Source organism: Tachyglossus aculeatus, chromosome X4 (assembly GCF_015852505.1).
Source record: "Tachyglossus aculeatus isolate mTacAcu1 chromosome X4, mTacAcu1.pri, whole genome shotgun sequence".
Classification (NCBI taxonomy): domain Eukaryota; kingdom Metazoa; phylum Chordata; class Mammalia; order Monotremata; family Tachyglossidae; genus Tachyglossus; species Tachyglossus aculeatus.
In genome coordinates, this window is record NC_052098.1 from 16,847,913 (window position 1) to 16,868,691 (window position 20,779).

General features: G+C 41.4%; 1 protein-coding gene and 1 non-coding gene across 3 annotated transcripts in view; both read right to left on the reverse strand.

Annotated features, from left to right (window-relative positions):
• Positions 1–1,387: 1,387 nt before the first annotated feature.
• Positions 1,388–20,779, reverse strand: part of RFX3 (regulatory factor X3) — a 261,490-nt gene continuing 242,098 nt past the window's right edge. For both annotated transcript variants that reach the window (XM_038769597.1, XM_038769596.1), the window contains 2 exons: positions 12,671–12,713; positions 1,388–7,378 (listed from right to left, as the gene is read on the reverse strand). In XM_038769597.1, coding sequence (XP_038625525.1) covers positions 7,140–7,378; positions 12,671–12,713 — 282 coding nt within the window. In that variant the 3' untranslated portion in view covers positions 1,388–7,139. The remainder of the gene's footprint in view (positions 7,379–12,670; positions 12,714–20,779) is intronic.
• Positions 16,421–16,558, reverse strand: LOC119948455. Its single transcript, XR_005456850.1, has one exon. It is a non-coding gene; the product is annotated as a small nucleolar RNA SNORA7 (small nucleolar RNA).

A 20,779-nucleotide genomic window follows, 5' to 3' on the forward strand; every position in this document is an offset into this window, starting at 1 on the left:
TAATGTTAATATGTAAATATTTCCCACTCTGATCTGACATCCAAAAATGGTGCAATGTGATGTGGTTTTTAAGCCAGCTGCCTCAAGAGGTGGTACTGTATCTTAACATTTCTGGCTATGTAACGAGAAAATTTTTTAAAAAAATCCCCATATTTCAAATGTATTTGTAACAAGGAAACAAATTTATTGATTTTAAAAGACAAGACACAATTTTGTTTTGAAAAACACAAGAAAGCTAGCCTGAGTTCAAGTCTGAAATATTCAGAAAAATCCTACTAATATCTTTAGTATGTTCCAGTCATTTGTTTAAACAACACACTAAAAGTTAATATATATTTTTATAATTATAAAAGTTCCCCAGTTATTGTACAGTACACAATACAAATTGCCCACAAACTATTATTTAGCTCCTGCCAATTTGAGAGGACATGATATACTAAAAGATTGAGCATTTCTCACAAAAATCACATCAGGAAATACGTATTTACAAAATCAAATACATTATACAAAAAACCATCACATGTTATTTTGTAAAGATGTTTTAAATAATTAAAAAGTATATTCAACTGTAGTCCAAAAACTGGAAAAGAACATTACATTATCTCACACATACAATCTCTACAAAAAGTTGCTTACCTCATTTACATAATATATTCAGTCGATTGTAAAATAAATGTTCAAATCTCTCCTAGTGTTACTATGCTTCTGTGCTTGTGGGACTGAATAATGTAATCTGCCACTTACTAAGTGAAATCGAAATGATGGCACTTAAAAAAAAATACAATATTAAAATAAAAAAGAAGACGTTTCCTAGAAGGTAAGAAAGCCCTGAGTGATAGTAGAATTACTGATTGGTAAGCACTACAGTTAACCTAATTCAAAGTTTACCACTTCAGGCACAAATTTCCGAGTTTTCTAAAGGCACTCACTTAAAAGTTCCTGTAACCGCCTCATGGGTTACTACCGTAAGTCCAAATTGTTGATGGAAATGAGTGGAGAAAATAATTTTGCTTTGGTACAAACGATGCTTTGTAAACCAATAAAATTTCATACCTCTTTATTGGATTATTGAAAATTGTACTTAACATGTTAAACAAGGCAATCACTCAAAAAGATTATTTTCTTGCAGGAAAACTTTACTTGGTTATATCAACAGTCAATAGGAGGGTTTTCCTCCCAAGAATCAGAATTGCGCTAACAAAGATTTATTCTCTTAGTTATTAATCTACACAAATAATTCTTACCAAAGATTTCATTACTCAGGGCTTCCAATCCCAACATCATCATTTTTTTTTTCATTTAAAGAAAATGGAAAAAAAAAATCAAAACCAGAACAAAATTCAAAATAACATACAAAACAAGTTTTTGAAAATAAGATGCTCTATAATTTACTTCAAACAAACCAGAAACGGAAACAAAAACAAAAACTAGGCAGTCACTTTGTAAGTGGCTTTTACTATTTTTTTTAAGTAAAATTGGTAAACTAAACTCAGGTCTACTGGCACATAAAATCACTAGCAGCAATGATCAAGGCATGCAAACTGAGAAGCATTTACAGTAAATCATTATGAAGAATTAAAGAAAATTGTTAAATTAAAACCCTTTGAGTATTGCGTTTGTTTTAAGCTAATTTTAACACATGAATAATTTGCATGGTTTGACTTTCTAACTGCTTAAAAAAATGTATACGGCATACTTGCACTATACTATTGATGACAATTCATAGATATCTTAAAATGATACTTTCCTATTCGCACTTAGCTAGAGCAAAGCAAGCACATCTGCAGGCAACACTGCTCGTGTGTTTGATATTTGCAGGGGACCAAGTGCTCCAAGTGAATCCCCTTGAACAAAATCTGCTCTGTTGGAGGAAAACTGACATTCAAAGATTATCAGAAGCAGGATTCGTAGCGCTTTTTTTGACAGATGAATGTAAACCAAATGCCTTTAACTCCATTTGATCTTCAAATGACTTTAATGACAAAATATTAAGAATAAAACTCTCGTCTATTCCATAGGAGTCTCTAGACTCTGTCCCGTTATCCATCTAAGTAAGCAGCATACACGCCGCCCTGCAATAGTCATCTTTTTTTTTTTTTCCTTCCTAAAACTGTCCAATCCCTAAAGGCTTCGAACTACTCGTAATATTCCACTGCTAGGTAAATGACCTGGTGTCCTTTTTCTTAAAGAGTCCAAAATCGACCTTTCGTTGTCAATACCTTTTAAAGGCGATTTCTTCACGTTCAGCGTGGAGAAATCATTCATGGCGTAGGTGTCTACAGGACCATGTGATGCGATAAATTCAGTTCTGCCCTAACACACGTTTTCGCCAGGCATCTCAGCTAGGACACCGTTAGGGAGCTGGGGAACGTCCGTCCGTCCGACCACGCGGGCCTGTTTGGATACGGCGAGGCCACGGGGTGGGAGGAATGGCTTGGGCGCCTGAGCGCATCAAATCGGGCGCGTACGACAGTGCCGGTTTTCCTTCACGTGGGGTCGGGCAAGGAGGCAGCCCCGGGGTTAGAGGAGGAGAGGGGGTACGAGAGAGGTTGAAAACGATTCATGGCGGCTGTCAGTACACATCCTGTAGACGGCAGTGAATATTTGGGGAGATTAAAGCTCAAGCCCTCCAGGAAATTTAATAGGCGTATACGATAGGCAAGTAAGTATTCAGTCTGGAAACACTTTGTCTCGTTTGGTTTGGTTTTACAGCATTTTGGATCTTTACAACATTTTCATCGGATCAATCCACGGAAGATTTCGAAAAGACTTTTGTCCCCTTCATATTACTTTACAATGCTCAAAGGGTTAATACAAGGCATACATCAATGGGTTTTCTAATACTAGAACTAAGCACTGAGTTTAGGCTTCTATTCCAGTTTTCTTCAAATCACCGAACTAGCAGAAATACTAGGATCTCATTCACTGACTTGTTCTAGCCGTATACACAGAGGTTGTCCTGCTCTGTAGAGACAAGGCCCAAATTTCAAGAAATAGGACTGCATGCCAAATTCATCCCTCACATTCTGGAATCACTGTCATGAATCTGCGATACAAAACTGGTTAATATTAAAACGCTAACTCATCCGAGAATTTATTTGGGGTCGACATAACAGAAGACAGTAGGGTCTTTGAAAACTCCTCGCCTTAAATTGATCACAGAAGTGAGGCGCGGCCCTCTTGTCTTTCTTTCCACCCATGTCCACAGAGTGAGGACTAACATCACAGTGACACATCTTTTTTTTTTTTAAGCTAAAATAGTTCCAGTACAGCATTATTTCAGAGCCTTAAAATACATTATCTGAAATCAAAGGAAAGGTGGTTCGTTTCTGAAGTCTAGTGACTGAGCTCAGGTGCAAATGTTCATGACTGTATTTATATACTTTTTACATTCCTGAATGACTTTTACAGCATTGTACTAGAACGTGTTCAGTTTCACTCAGTTAGGAATCAGAGGCAGTAATGTTGCACACTACTAATTTTATGTCTGAAATTCTGAATTCTTTCTCCAAGACTTGATTTGTTTTCAAAAACGTTATCTAGAGAGAGGTGCGTGTGTCATGCTAGAGTACAAGAATAAGCAAAAAAGGAAAGCAGATCGAAAAGGCAATACAAATTTTAAACTTCAAACCCAGTTTTGGTAAAAAAATAATAATAAAAAACAACGAGACTAATTTCAGACCTGGTATGAGGAAAATGATAAAAACCTAATGAAAAGCTGGTGATTACAGAAAACTTGTGAAAATTGGACCCTGTGTTCCTAGGCATTGATTCGCTAGTCTCGCCCATCTGATTGGCAAGGTGGAAAAAGGTAAAGCAATTTTACATTATTCTTACCTCAATATGAGGATCAGATAAAACTCATCCTATCCAATCCTGGGTTCTGCAATTGTCTGGTTTTTAATGTAAAACCAATGTTTTTAATCCATACGTTTACTACCTATCGAAAGTGTGGAGCTTGGCATATGTCTCTATTTGTATATGCTGTTAGTGTTTCAAAGTGTACAGTCTTGGTGAATTACAAAAAAACCCCCCAAACTTATTTAATTACATATTTCACATGCTATTAGGCTCTTAAGAGAGATCTGGTTAGTGTTCAAAATTCTTTAGAAAGCGTTAAAGGGCATAGGGAACAAAAAAAAAAGTGAAAAACAAACAAAACCTTTCAGTGAAATACGTTAGCTAGGAAACGGCTCCGATATATTGAGACTTTTTGGTTTTCAAATTAACCGAGATCAATTTCGAGTAACTTGGAACAACAGTTGTGTGTAAGGAATGCCAGTTCCATTTTAGGTCATTGTGAGCTATACATAATTTTAGGTGTATTCTGAGAAGTCTATATTCATATAGATGCATGCACATAATCTGAGCAAGTAGATTTTAGCTAAATTAACTGTCATTCTGGCTCATCAAATGAGACTTCTGGCATTTTACCATCTGACCTCCTTCTTCTGATTTTTGAGTCTGAATGCAATTAGTTGGATCAAGTTGCAAAATGTACTTCATCCTGTACGCTAAAGGAATAGGGGTGGGGAAGGGCCAGTTGCGTTATTAAGGATTCAGAGGCTCTACCTCTCAAATCCATCGAAATCTGCAATCAGACTTCGCTCTCGGGACAAGCAAGTCCACCACTGAACTGAAAGGGGTAAAAGTCTGTCGACCGAAAAAATGGTATTTGTGAATTCCAGGACCACCAGTATTAGAAACAAACCAACAACAACCAGAATGAAAATTTCTGTTGAAATGAAAGCGTTTTTCTGCCTCTGTTCTAAAAATCTCACTCGATTTTATCTGTAAACATTTCAAAATGCACAATGAAAGCAGTTAATGTTCATTGCAGCTTAGGTTTTTGGTGAAGGGTGTGAAAGTGGACATTTTGGAAGGGGAAAAAGAACTGTCATTTAAATGATATCTGAATGAACAAAAGCTACACCCTAGTGTGGTCTTTCAAGAAACATGACAGTTGTGTAATGCAAAATTTGAAGTCGTTTAAAACTTTTACACTAGCGCATTTAAAATGTAATTAAGAAAATTTAGCTATTTTGTAAGCATAGGAAAATCGAACGGTCAACAGTATGAAAATAGCGTTCGTGAGCCGTGAAGGTAAGTCATTTGGGACGTCCCTCCTCTCACAGATCAGTTTCTCCCACAGCCTGGGTAAACGGGATCAAATAATCATTTGAAATTTCATATAAGCCTTATTAGTCATCCTCAAAATCATTTTGTGCTTTCCCTCATTTTGGCTTTTTTTTTTTTTTTGCTTATTCATTTTTGACCATTATTAAAATAAATTGATGTGCCTTTTAAAAAAAAAATGGAATGTTTAAAATAAGAATGATTTCATTAAGATGGGATGGGCACACATTCCCTATGATCTAACCTTCTGATTTGGTAGCAGACTGACACCTCCACACGTGTGCAGGCATACACACTCACACACACACACACAATCACGCACACACACGCACAAACTGGTCACATGCACTGCATTAAGTACCTGCTCATTTTTGTTTACTTTTTAAAATTAAAAATAGACAAGAAGGGTTTAGAAAATATATAATGTTGCTTGGAGTTAGGGGGCCTCCTACTTTACTGACAACACGGTAAGTTGGTACTAAAACTAGCCCACCATCCTCCACCCCCAAGCAATTCTAATTTGTAATAAAGTGAAATTCAACTATAAACAAGAAAAAAATAGGTTTATTGTCACTCCAAGAGGGATATTAAAACCTTTTTTTTTTTTTAAATTGTCCTTTGAAGACCGTGTAACCTGCCCTTACTTCTTAGGGAATCTGAAAATGACAGGCCCACCCTTGTTGAATGAATTTAAGAGTTATTTATATTAACACAAAAAGTAGTAAATCTTAGCTTCAGTTCTGTTTTAAGGCACCATGTAATAGCCGAGGTACAATGATCCCTGATGTACATTCTTAGAAATGGCAATGGTCCATCTAGCCACCTATTCAAATTCTACAGAATTGGGAATAAGTACAAGTGAGGTGTGCCAGTTACACTGCCTTAATCTTCTTTTTTTTCATTTTTTTGAATTTAAATTCACTTTAGGAACCAGGAGATAGCTTTCTGAAGGAAACAATGATGCAGGTTGCTACATTCCTTGCATTCTATAAATTATCTTTTATAATAGCAGCACACTGAACTACTATTAGGAAAAAAGACCTGGAATAGAAGAAAGTCATCCGAACGGAATGGTTTCCCGTATGTCCAGTTCAGCATTAAGTAGCACGTACACTTAAAAAACAAAAAGTCAAGTCACTTTTTTTCAGCTTCAGTAACTAACTACAAAGCCCCACGGAACAGCAGAAAAGCATCTGTGCAGTGGTCCCAAATACAGAATCAGTAGTCTTCAAACCGAGGAACTGGTATGCAAATAACAGCGAAAACTGACGTTTATAACGGAAGCTTGCATTGCTAATGTGGCTGGATAATTATGTACTCGCATTACGTCCACATTAGCATAATCTCTTGCAATTCTGTCATTCGGCTCTGCACTAATAAATGCAGACAACTCAATTCTTTCTCAGAGAAAAATAGTTGACCTTCCCACCCTCTAGCATTATCATAAAAATGCCCTAGACGCTCTCTCCCTCGACACTCGGAAATGTTACCAAAATAGTGTCAAAATTCTGTCCGGTGAAAAGCACCCTTGAAAAGCATATTTGATGCATCTGCTGTCAAATGAGTCTGCCTCCAGTGTAAATCAAAGAAATCTATTTTCTCGTGATATTTCACAGAAGTGCACCTAATTAAAAACCTACATATGGAATCGTACACCATGACTAACAATTAACGTGGTCATATTTTTAAAACTAGGAAAAATGTAAATTACTTTGTAATTATAAAGAAGACGAAAACATTGACATTAAGCACTGTAAAATCCTTCTTGACACTGAAACTAAGGAAACCCTTTAATATCGAGAGGCAAATGATTTCGTTTACCAAAAATAAAAAAAAAAAATAAAAAAAAAAATCCAACAGATCCGGCGAGATACATTTCACGACTCCGAAAAAGGTAAATGTAAAGCACAGGTAAAATTTGACAACAGTCGACCTTCAGGCTTATTCTACTGTCAACGTAAGCCCAACATCAACCAGGTTAACGTACTCTGGAAAAATAAGCTCTAGACTGCGGTATACGTATTTCCAGTAGCACTGCACTGTCTGATAGTCTGAGTACTTGTGACAATGTGCTCATTGTGAATTGGATTCAGAAGGCTCTGCTGTACTGCACTCTCGAGTGCCGGCTGCATGCAGCCCACCTGAAACGCCTGGTTCAGCTCTGTTTTCTCCCTCTTGGCTTGGGGCTCCGAAGAATCGTCCAGCTCTTCGTCTATCTCGCTTTCAACTTCGCTGCCTTCGTCTGTAGAAACACACAACCGTGAAACCAGTCGCGAGAAAGCGCATTTGCCGACATCGGCCCCGCGCCGCACCTGGGGCTCTCGGGAGCCGGAGGCTACTCCGTCGCCTACGATCGGAAAACCACCTCTTCCTGGAGGGTGGGAGAACTCGCCGGAGGGAGCGCGGCTGGACCGGTGCTCAACGGGTGGGTCTACACCTGCCCACTTGAAGAATGCCACCCGGAAAACCCGGGCGTCTGCCGTGGCGTTGCAGCCGATCGACGGCGTACATTAAGAAACGATCGCTTTCTCCAATGTACTACGGCATCCTCGTTACCCAGTGCAATAATTTTCATTACTGAAATGGAGCCACTTTGGCTTCTAATTGAATGTGTTGTAAATGCAGCTGCACCCACACAATTGCATTCTTTCAGTGTTCACTGAGCTGAAAAATAAGGCCTGAAATAATAATGGTAACATAGATACTAACTAAAAATGTGCATTAGTTTAAATAGTGGGCATTTCTGGCTAATGTAGATGGGGCCCAGGGGCTTTTTGAGCACAAGAATCTGTGGAACAGTGAGAGAACACTGTCCAGGTAGTGACAACAGTGCTTTGGAGCAGGGAGCAGGATACGGAAAAGGCTGAGCAATCCCATAAAAGCGGTTATTTCACACACACATCAAAAGGAATGCAAGTTCGAAGTACTCCAGGAATACCAATTTTCACTGCTACGGATGCCCCGTTCTTCAGTCCTTTATGGGGGGATTTTTTTTTTTTTATTTCCTTCAGGAAATCAGTTCAAATGAAAATCATTTCCCTTAGAAAGTTTTCCCCAATCTTAATACGATTCATAGTCCGGAAAATGTCACCTAAAAGACTCTCCCTTTAAATAATATGCTCGTCCTTGGGGTCTCAGACTCAGGAGACTACATTTCCCGGGAGGCAAAGAATATTTCCTGCTCCTTGATGGGCCGGCGGGGAAAAGCAAAGCCTCCTCTTGAGATTGCCTTTCCCTACCCTTTCTGTCTACCCAGAGTGACTGAATCTTTGAAAGGCAGGTGAAATGGGCCCATCTACAATCAAGCTGAGGGGCATGTGTGAACAGGTATTAACCTTTGGGCTCTTGTGTCCTTAGAGAGTTGAGCAGCATGTCTTACAAACAAACATTGCTCCAGTGCCATCTTGGAAGCGGAGCTAAGAGGAACCTTGATTAAGGAATCCTCCTAAAGTAGACTCTATTTCCCAAAAGGCAGAGGGTGTTTCCTGCTTCTAAACAGGAACTGGATAGAACAGACCTTCCTTCGGAGATTATACTTAATAATAATAATAATAATGACATTTATTAAGCGCTTACTATGTGCAAAGCACTGGGGGGGGGGGGCTACAAGGTGATCAGGTTGTCCCACAGGGGGCTCACAGTCAATCCCCATTTTACAGATGAGGTCACTGAGGCCCAGAGAAGTGAAGTGACTTGCTCAAAGTCACACAGCTGACAATTGGGGGAGCCGGGATTTGAACCCATGACCACTGACTCCAAAGCCCGGGCTCTTTCCACTGAGCCACGCCGCTTCTCTAAACTTGCCCTGATAAGACTTTACTGTATCTTCCACCTCCCTAGACGCCCTAGGGGAAGGGGCAGGAAGGCCGATGAAGTGGGCCTTCTCTTTCCACCTAGGGCTTGGAGGGGGTCCGTGAGAATTTACCTTTGTCTCGGGGAAAAAGGCCTCTCCCTGTGGTTGATCTTTCACCTAAAGATGTGGCTGAAAAGGCAGTGCGGGACCCACAATTCCAACCACACTCTGTCACTTGGGCTCTCGTGGTTGTTGTTTGCAGGGCCCACCACCTTCCACACCCCAATCGGGTTAGGGAAACTGAGCCGCTGCACACTGTAGAGCAACTGTCCCCCTTATTTTAGCATCCCACTCTAAGGGCTAATATTAGGGGTAATCGTTTCCAGATGCTGGATGGAGTCTGGGCTGGGAAGCATTTATTTATATCCTTGGGTGAGATCTGTTGGTGCTCCACACTAACCATATACCCCTGTCAAGTTTCTTCTTTCTGGATGGGTGAAGGAGGGACATGCCTCCAACCACCGGATGCTCTTGTTGCATCACTGGGAAATCACTATCCGGCACATCATTAACCCCTCTCTTTTAGCACGTACCTTGCTGACCTAGGGGACAGAACACAACTGCCCCGCTCTTGGGATTCTTCCTTTCGAGTTCGGCCCACCCCAGCCATTGTGCACCCAAAAATGTCGCCAGAAACTTCCACCAGGGACTGAGACACTGGTGGCTAGTTTGGGCATGTAAGCACCAGGGCACAAAAAAACCCAGATTTTGCCTGTGGGTTCTCATGTCCCATCCCCTGCCGAGTAATAATAATAACAATAATAATGACGGCATTTGTTAAGTGCTTACTGTGCGCAAAGCACTTTTCTAAGCGCTGGGGGGGATACAGGGAGATCGGGTTGTCCCACGTGGAGCTCACAGTCCTAATCCCCACTTTACAGATGAGGTAACTGGGGCTCAGAGAAGTTAAGTGACCTGCCCAAGGTCACAGAGCAGACACGTGGTGGAGCCGGGATTAGAACCCATGACCTCGGGCTCCCAAGCCCGTGCTCTTTCCACTGAGCCACGCTGCTTCTCTGTAGTTATATACAAAAATACTATGGTGGTGTTGGCTCTGGAACAATCAGAGGATTGACCTCTAATTATTTGCCCCAGTTGCCGGGAGGAGGGGGAGGGAGGGGGATGGATTCGGTCACAGAATCTCTCCCCAAGTGGGGAGGCAGTGTGGCCTCGTGGAAAGAGCACAGGCCCACATCAGGAGTCCCAGGTTCGAGACCCAACTCTGCCACTGACCTACTGGGTGACCGTGGGCGGGTCACCACCTCATTGGACCTCGGTTTCCTCACGTGCAAAATGGGGATAAGCTAGATTGTGAGCCCCGTGTGCGACAGGGACCACGTCTGCTATGATAAACCGGTTTCCACCCCAGTGCTTAGCACGGAGTAAGCACTTAATACATGCCGTTATTATTATTATTAGAAAGGATACCAGCCTTGGGGAGGTAAACCTCTGGCTGCGATTTTTTTGCTGGAGTATCTTGTCTGCTAACACTGTGGTAAAAGTCAAGTCCCCCTCAAGGGGCACAGTGTCAGCCACAGATAAGAGGGTGGACATCCTGGCCAAGCAAAGTGGTCAGCAGGGTCCTGAAATGGACTTTGGCCACTCTTGCTCCTATACCTTCGAAACAACGTCTACTCGAGGAGCGATGACCGCTGATCTCAAGATTGGGCCGGTGGCCACAGTGACTGCACCATTGGCTGGAGGAGTGGAGCAACCTGGAGGCGGTAACGGTCAAGAGTGAGCACTGTACCTGATGCAATATGCTTGAGTAGGTTGGTAATACATTCCCCTGAACAGTGTTGGGCTGCCTTACGGGCCAGAGCTAAGAGATTGAGGAAAAGAAACAACTTGGGTTGGGAACCTTCCCAAAGGAGACTACATTTCCCAGAAGGCCAAGGGCATCGTCTGCTCTGAAACTGAAAATCAAAAAGCCTCCTTTTCTAGGCAATAATAATCATTATAATAATAATGATAGCATTCATTAAGCGCTTACCATGTGCAAAGCCCTGTTCTAAGCGCTGGGGAGGTTACAAGGTGATCAGGTTGTCCCACGGGGGGCTCACAGTCTTAATCCCCATTTGACAGGTGAGGGAACTGAGGCCCAGAGACTAATAATAATAATAATAATGATGGCATTTATTAAGCGCTTACTATGCGCAAAGCCCTGTTCTAAGCGCTGGGGAGGTTACAAGGTGATCAGGTTGTCCCACGGGGGAGCTCACAGTTTTCATACCCATTTTACAGGTGAGAGAACTGAGGCACAGAGAAGTGAAGTGACTTGCCCAAAGTGACGATTGACAGGGCTGGGATTTGAACCCATGGCCTCTCACTCCAAAGCCCGGGCTCTTTCCACTGAGCCACGCGGCTTCTCTTAATAATAATAATTTGGCTACTTAATTTAGATTAACAACATTTGCAACATTTAGATTTTACAAGTGGCTCAAGATACTCAGATGAAGTGAAGGCCATCCTCATGGTTCACCTCACTCTTGTTTATTTGTGTGCTCACTTTCTCAGAGAACTGTATGGCAACCAAACAGCCAGCGGATCCCAGTCTCTCATCCCTAAGTGTCCCGGGATTTGGGGATGCAGAAATCCCATGAGATAGCATTCATTCAAGTTATTAATAATAACAATGGTATTTGTTAAGTACTTACTATGTGCAAAGCACTGTTCCCACTACCACTCCACTACCCGCAAGGCATCTCCCTGCACTCCCTGCCAACTCAAGATATCCCAGAGCTTTAAAACGTAGTTTAAGCGGGCAGTGTTTTTTTTCTTGTTGTTTCTGGGTGTTTTTTTGGTTCCTTTCTTTATCGGGTGCTTGGGAGAGTCTTCTGGAAGTCACTCTGTCTCCTGGAAAAAGGTCTTTCCAGGTGGGTGTGGAGCTTTATCATCACATTCATAAGAGAAGCTTAGGCAAGGTGATGAGACTTGAAATGCAGCTCACTATTCATTTCTTCTTTTTCTGTTAATCTCGGTTATTTTCTGAGTTACATTTTTGTTAGCGGATGTATGAATACTGACCCACTCCTTCCCCTACTCGTTTTTGTAAGACGCATATTTGACTCTCATTGCTTCCCAAGAGTGGTTCTCAGATCTGACAAGACTTCAGTATACCTGGCTCTGCCTTGGGAGAGTAGAATTTTTGATGCTCATCTGATGTTATTTATTACAAACATTTCACCTAAAAGTGCTCTTCAGGGAAGTGACATAGGCAAGCGCTATCAATAAATATGATTGAATGAATGAATGATTGAATGAATGCTATCTCATGGGATTTCTGCATCCCCAAATCCCAGGACATTTAGGGATGAGAGACTGGGATCCGCTGGCTGTTTGGTTGCCATACAATTCTCTGAGAAAGTGAGTGCAGAAATAAACAGAGTGAGGTAAACCATGAAGATGGCCTTCACTTCATCTGAGTATCTTGAGCCACTTGTAAAATCTAAATGTTGCAAATGTTGTTGATCTAAATTAAGTAGCCAAATGCACTCCATTCCTCTAACCTTTCCAATACTCTGCTCTGTTGGGACAGTAATATCTATTTCTCATATCTACCTAGATTACACTTTCCAACCAGATTGCTGTCGGTTCTCAAGCCATTAAATCAGGCTAGGAAGACATGGTCTCTGAAAGAAATTCTCAATCAGTGGCATAGTTATTTACACAGATACTCACCTTTGTCCATATTTCCAGGAGATCCGGCATTTATATCACCAAACTGCAAAAGAAAAGTCATTTATACAATTGTTAGCATGAAGCAGAGAAAACACGCTGTTTTTCAACCTGAGGTATTATCTGCAATGTGCGACAGTTTTTAAAACAGTAAAATAAATGGTGAAATTTTTTTCCCTCTGAGTTTCACAAGGCCTCAATGAACTGGGGCAAATTTCAAGAGTTAAATAACCATTTAGTTCCCTGAGCCCAACTGCCGTATGCTCCTCTTTTGACGACCCATTTTATTCAATATTTCAATTTAGTTGGACTGAGGAGGGGACACTTTGAAATACATCTCCTAAATAAGATAATGCAATATGTTTTGGGAGAGTCACAAGCTAGATAATGCCAGCTTGTCAAAAACCCCTCTTCAAACAACTCCATACTTGGCAGTTCAACCAACCTACGTCTACCTGCTTAGGATAAAGCTAGTTTAGTTTTCCATTCTACTGAACTTTGATTTCCAAACTTTCTACTCCCCAAACCACACTCACACATTGGTTCAGGGGAAGGCAGAAGCTCCCATATCTACAGCTGGTCGTTCTTTCTCACAAAAGGCAATGAAGCCACTTTCATAAAATGCTTCTGAACATTACCAAAGCAACCATCAAAAATAATGGAAGAAAATGGGGCCATACTCCAGTGTAGAAAGGATCTCTCATTTTGGCCAGGAGTCTTAATGATGACTTACAAATGAAGAAAATATGTTAAGGGATTCTTGGGAAGAATAAAAAATAGCCAGACAAGTGACTAACCAAGAAAATGGAAGTCTGGAGGAAACAAAGAATATCATCCACAGATTCGATGTAATTTAATGCATCCTGATTTAAAATCCTAAACATTACCCTAAAATATTCCAAAGATTTAGAGAGCGATGAGGCAATGTTAAAAATCCCAATCTGTTGACTGGCAACAGAAATGGCCGAGCCAGAATCTTTGAATAAATCTGAAGTCAGTCAGTCAGTCAGCTGTATTTATTGAGCACTTACTTTGTGCACAGCATGGTACTGGATGCTTGGAAGAGTACAATACAATATAGCAGACATGTTCCCTGCCCTTCCCACCAGTCCTATCCACACCAGCTGGTAGTTGAAAGGCCTGGGGTTGTCATGTCGGGGGTGCCCCGGCTTAGCCCCCGTCTTCTTTGTCCTCCCCACCCCCCCATTATTAACTGGGGGTTGCGCTGCCCGGGGCCCCAAGCACTTATATTAATCGAGGACATTAAGCCATGCTTCCAAAACAAACCCGTAACGCCAAAGTTGGTAGAACGCACTACATTCATTTTCTCAAAACTGTGCCAGCCTCAAACAAGTGAGAATTTGCTTTTATTGCACTTCAAGTTAACAAAACAGAGAATGAGAGGAGAGCAGCAGCGTGGCTTAGTGGAAAGAGCACAGGCCTTGGAATCAGAGGACGTGGGTTCTAATCCCGGCTCCCTGGCTTGCCTGCTGCGTGACCTTGGGCAAGTCACGTACCTTTTCGGTGCCTCAGTTACCTCATCTGTAAAATGGGGATTAAAACTCTGAGCCCCATGTGGGGACATGGACTGTGTCCAACCAGATTATCTTGTATCTACCCAATGCTCAGTACAGTGCCTGGAAAATAGTAAGCGCTTAACAAATACCGTGGGAAAAATACAGTAGGCATATCAAACAACGTAACTGAAGAGAACACATAAAGACTAAAAGAGCACACTGTCAGTCTTACGTTGGCACTTGTTCGAAACTTTTGAGCTATGCTCATCACACTTTCCAAAGTAGTAATAGAGCGGTTTAAAATTATTTCTATTCAACTAGTGCGCTCACTCTTGAAATGGCACTCTTTGTTTCGAAAGGTATTCCTTCAAACAGCACTTTTTTTCAGCTCTATTTGCCAACAAGGGGCATTGTTGTATAAGTTGTTTGTTTTCTCATAATCAATAAAATCATATATTTATGTTCCAAAATCAACCTCAGATTGGATGTAATAGATTGTAGGGTGAAGATAGGGAGACATTAAGGAAAATGGAAATTTTGTGGTGGCATTGATCTGTTCTTATTCCCTTTTTCACCAATCTCTTATTTAAACAGTATGTGATGGTGACCGACTCTTCTTCATTTTCTCCGTCTTCACCTCTGTCTATAGGTGTTACATCCCAGTGAATAAGGATCGTATATTGAATTTCCATTAAGAGAAAGAGTAGTGTTTTTTGTTTTAAAAACTCTATGGCCTGCTTCTCAGAATAATCATCTATTTGATACGCCCACTTAGCTCTGAAAGTGATTTTAGGAATTATTGAGCTTAGTTAGTGCTTGACAATGTTTATCAGTTATTATCTTTGCGCTTTTCATCGAAAAAAAAACTTCATCATTCTCCGGACAAAATTTTCCAGGATATTGATATTTTCTTTGATCATCGTATAGCTCTGAATTGTTGACAGCTTCCTTTCACTGACAGGATTTCAACATTTTTAAAGTAGGCAATTGATCATCATCAATTATTAACTAAGTGCATTGCACTGCTCTGGGTGCAGGGAAAGTTACGCAATGGAATTTTGTAAAACACATGACCTCTGTTCCTGAGGGGCTTACTATTTTAGGTGGGAAAGATCACACACAGTGAGAAAAATTCACTTCTCAAAAAACAAGCAATGAGAAAATCACAGCAATAAGAGAAGTCAAACAATCAAATCACGTCATCTGCACAGATCAGGGGAGGCAAACAGATCTCCTAAGGTGCAAGAAATGATCATCGTGTTCAGATCTGTTAATTTTCACAGTTCACGTGATATTGCGGATTTGAAGCGAGGCCCATCCAAATTCATCAGGCTATCCCGGTGGGACAATGGGGAGGAAACTCAACTGGAATCGCCCCTCCTTAAAAACCTGTAATGGGTAAACCTACCCATTTCTGCCCACATCAAACTGAAGCAGCGTGGCCTAGTGGATAGAGCCTGGGCCTGGGAGTTGGAAGGACCGGGGTTCTAATTCCAGCTCTGTCACTTGACTGCTGTGTGACCTTGGGCAATTCACTTAACTTCTCTGTACCTCAGTTACCTCATCTTTAAAATGGGTATTAAGACTGTGAGCTCCATGATTAGCTTGTATCTACCCCAGCGCTTACGACAGTGCCTGGAACAGAGTAAGTGCTTAACAAATCATTTTTTTTTTTAAGAAAAGGTTCCTGACCATTGTTTTCAAGACTCTCTACCAACTGCTTCAATCTGACAGTTCGGCTTTCTTCAGTCCTATGAAGCTAACTTTTTCTTCACACACTGTTCTTGACTCTCCCAGCTCACTCCCTTCCCCCATCTGGAATGCCTTTCCCTTTCAAATCCACCATACTAAATCACTCTCCATCTTCAAAGCCCTTCGGAAAATCCATCTCCTCCAGGAAGCGTTCTCCCTTCCACCAACCCAGTCATAACTTTCCAAGATCCTTGTTTCAGACTTCTGTACGCACTGATTTAAACATCTATTTAATCATTTATTCAAAATTTCATACCCTCGCAATTGCTTCCTGGCCCTTGTCTTGTCTTACGCTGTCGAGTCGTCTCCAACCTATAGCGACTCCACGGACGCATCTCTCCCAGAACGCCCCACCTCCACCTGCAATCATTCTGGTAGTGGAGCCATGGAGTTTTCTTGGTAAAGATATGGAAGTGGTTTACCACTGCCTTCTTCCGTGCTTGGGTCTCCGCCCTCCGCCGCTGCCCAGCACAGGTGAGTTTTGACTTGTAGCCGATTGCCTTCCGCTCGCTCGCCACTGCCCAAGCGAGGAATGGAATGGACAGGCCTCTGCTTGACTCTCCCTCCCATAGCCGAGACTGGTAGAGGACTGGAAACTCTCCAGGTGCCATCCTGAGAGGGTTTTCTGGTCCTACTATATGAATAAATTCGATGCCTGCCTAACTCCCCCATTTGATTGTCAGATCCTCAAAGGCAGGGATTGTGAAGCGGCGTGGCCTAGAGGAAAGATAACAGGACTGGGAGAGACAGAGAAGCTGGGTGTTAATCCTGCCTCTGCCACTTTTCTGTGTGTGACCTTGAGCAAGGCACTTGGTTTCTCTGTGCCTCAGTTTCCTCGTCTGTAAAATGGGGATTAAATCCTACTTAGAGTGTGAGCCCAATGATGGACAGGGACTGCGTCTGACCTGATTATCTTGGACCTCCCCCAGCACTTAACTCTAGAGTGTGTGTGAGTCTCCTCTCAGAGTCACTCCTGGAGAGTCTCCAGCACTCTACCAGTCTCGACTACGGGAGGGAGAGTCAAGCAGAGGCATACCCCTTCCATTCCCACCTTGGGCAGCGGCTAGCGATTGGAAGGCAATCCGCTACAAGTCAAAACTCAGCCGTGCCGGGCAGCGGCGGCCTGGGAGACAGTCGAAGGCGGAGACTCGAGTTTACTGCATGGAAGGAGACGACGGTAAAACACTTCTGGATTTTTACTAAGAAAACTCTAAGGACACGCTACCAGAACGACTGCGGACGGATATGGGGTGCTCCGGGAGAGATGACTCAACAGCATGGCAAGACAAGCCACACAGATGATTGTCTGGGACACTTTGCAGAAAACGGTAGGGCTGGAAAGGAGAAGGCAAGTGGATAATGAGAACGTTCTATGCATTTCCCCGACTAGAATATTGTAATCAGCCAGTAGTATTTTTTGAGCACCTAAAGTGCGCAGAGCATGGTACAAAGTGCTTGGGTGACTGAAAACGACTTAGCAGACATGATCCTTGCTCTGGAGGAGCCTACAATCTAGCGGAGCAGAAAGACCCTTAAATAAATTACGCCCAGACTGGGTGTCCCATGAGGGACAGGGACTGTATCTGATCTATTATGTTCGTATCTACCCCGGTGCTTAGCACACAGTAGTGCTTAATAGATGCCATAACAAGGAAGATGTGCTAGAGCAGAATGATATGTACATGAGCGCTCCAAGGGATTGCTACTGGCGACAACGTGAATTAGAGATTGGAAACATATAAAAAATCAACACCAAATGGTCAAAACTGCTGACAGCTGTCAATGAAATTGCTTTCTCTACTGTACAGGAAGGTGTTAGAACTAGATAACCTTTTACACTAGAAGGTACACAGATACACAGATAGATGCTGTCTCCTCTGTTCCAACATGCTGGACTCTGAAGATGCTTCCACTACAACAGAGGCAGCTCTGCCCTAATTGGAAACAATAATAATAATAATAATAATAATAATAATGTTGGTATTTGTTAAGCGCTCACTATGTGCCGAGCACTGTTCTAAGCACTGGGGAGGATACAGGGTAATCAGGTTGTCCCATGGGGGGCTCACAGTCTTCATCCCCATTTTCCAGATGAGGGAACTGAGGCATCGAGAAGTGAAGTGACTTGCCCAAAGTCACACAAGACAAGTGGCGGAGACGGGATTAGAACCCATGACCTCTGACTCCTAAACCCAGGCTCTTTCCAGTAAGGCACGCTCATACCCTCGGGTAGGTCTAAGGGCTAAAATGATTTCATCTTTGGATGCCCTGGTGGAAAGAACCTGGGCCTGGCGGTCAGAGGACCTGAGTTCAAATCCCATCTCTGCCACTCGTCTGCTGTGCGACCCTCAGTTTCCTCATTTGTCAAATGGGGATTTAATCCTACTCCCTCCTACCTAGACTGGGAGCCTCATGTGGGACAGGGACTGTGTTAAAACCGAGAACCTTGAATCTACCCCAGTACTCAGAGCAGTGCTTGGCACATAGTAAGGGCTTAATAATAACAATAATAGTAATAATAATGATAATAATGCCAGGAATCAAACACAGCCTGGATCACCCCCACCCGGCTGCCATTGGAGTGGAAGAAGCTTCTTCATTCTGTAAGACTCCTCTTGTCAAACATCAAATTCCCATTGGCTCTGAAAGAATTTCTAATTTCTAACGTTTCTTATTTCTAAGCTAGCTCTGGACTTGATTTTGGTAATTAAATTGGACACTTTTTAGCATTCCACAAATTTTTTTTTCCATCGTCGGGCAATTATTTTTTCTTCAATATTCCATGCCTTCTAATAGATAGGGTTTTTTATATTTGTACTGGTGATTGTCTGCTTTAGTCGATAATTTACATTTATGATACTTCTCTGTTTTCATTTTTTTCTAATCGTTTTCTTTTCCACTTTCTTTTTTTGTTTGTTTATATTTTGCAAAGCACTGAATTAGTTTGCCTCTGATTATCCCTAAGGCTATATCCCAAAGAATATTGCTGGATTCCTTGTGATTTTGTGAATTGAATGGATGTTCAAAAAAATATCTGAAGGCCGTTTTTTTTTTTTTTTTTTTTAGTACAGGGTCATTAAACTTTCCATGTACCTTTACTTCGTCTATTGTGTTTTCTTTAATTAGTAATTTCACATTGGCGTGCTTAGAAAAAAAATATAGGCCTCATTTCACAATATATTACCCTAGCCATTGAGGCAGCATCAATGCAAAAAAATTAATCTAGGAGAGGAACAAAGGGAACTTCAGAATAAAACACTATTCTTTCAGAGTCCATATTTCTTCAGATAGCTTCAAAAGTTAATTTGAATCAATTAAAATTCTTACATATATATTTTTTTCGGTGCCCAACATACACAGAACGTCTGAGGTTCCATGACATGGAAAAGGTGGAAATAGGAATCTTAAAATGGAAATCTCATTTCCATGTCTGATGAAAGACTCCAACGAAGGGTGGTGGCATGGAGTGGCGCAAAGACAAGATGGCTTGGTCTAGGCACAACTCTTCTCTTCCCTAAAAAAAAATAACAACCACAACACCGCTCTCGTTGGCAACACCTAAAGTGGTTCTTTAAGGATTTAGGTTAAGAAATTTAGGAAAATTGCAAAGACAATCATGGATTGTTCAAAAATAGGTGTCTTTGATCACCCTTTCTGATTTGTAGACTGTGAGCCCGTTGTTGGGTAGGGATTGCCTCTATTTGTTGCCCAATTGTGCTTTCCAAGCACTTAGTACAGTGTTCTGCACACAGTAAGTGGTCAATAAATACCACTGAATGAATGAATTTGTATTTTTTTTTCATATTCTGAAAACTGACAACTGACTTTTTAGGCTGGAATATTTTTGTGATAAGATTTTGGGTGACTTTAACCAGAATGGTTTAAATTTAGCATTTGTAATTTTGCACTCCATAGGCTTTGTTTCTTGGCTTTAGTTTTAACACATATTAACCCTGGTGATCAAACATGAATGAAGCAACAATGCCTTTTTCCACTACTGAATAAGTTTGTGGAGAGTGAAAAGAAATGATATTTTGAAAGGCAGGACGCCTACATATTATACACAATTTAGAGATGCTTATTTATATTTCAACTTGCAGTCTTTTCCAACAGACACAGACTTCTTTTAAAAAAAATACAAAGAATAATTTTAAACAATCTTAGAGCATTGAAAATCAATGGGAAAATATGCCATCTGCTGAAATGCACTTTCTTGACACTTTCAGCCTGACTTTCCAAACATGCAGAAAGGCTAGGCTATAATGATATTCATGTTTTCACATTAATGTCTAAATTATTGCTCACTTAAGCCTGGTCACATGGACGGATTTTCAGCTACTTTCTGGCCAGTTTCTCCAGCAATTTGAATTCCATCAATTTTATGTTATTTCCCAACATCACGACGAGAACACTTGGTGATTTTAAGTAAAACATGCTCGACTTAGTAAGAGATTTTTTCCACCCACTGTGAGAAATGTTGCTTTCCTTCATATTTCGCATTATACTTTACCAGTAATACTTCACATTTATAGTGCAATCCCTAGTCATTTTGGCCTGTTTTATGATTTTTCTTGAAGGGGTCTTGGAATTCTTTACTATCAATTCATTATCACCACAAAATACTTGTGAGACAGGTAGTTGGGAAGCGTTACTACACCATTTTTAGATGAGGTGAGCATGGTACTGAGACAATTGCCACGGGACAAACTTTATCCTTTCCGTATAATGCCTAGACTACCAATAAAGGGATTTGTGACACTGGATGAAAAGGGAATAGCGTCACTGTTCCCTTGGCTCCATCCCTGTGATGCGGAGGAAAGACCAGGTATAGAAAGCGCTCTCT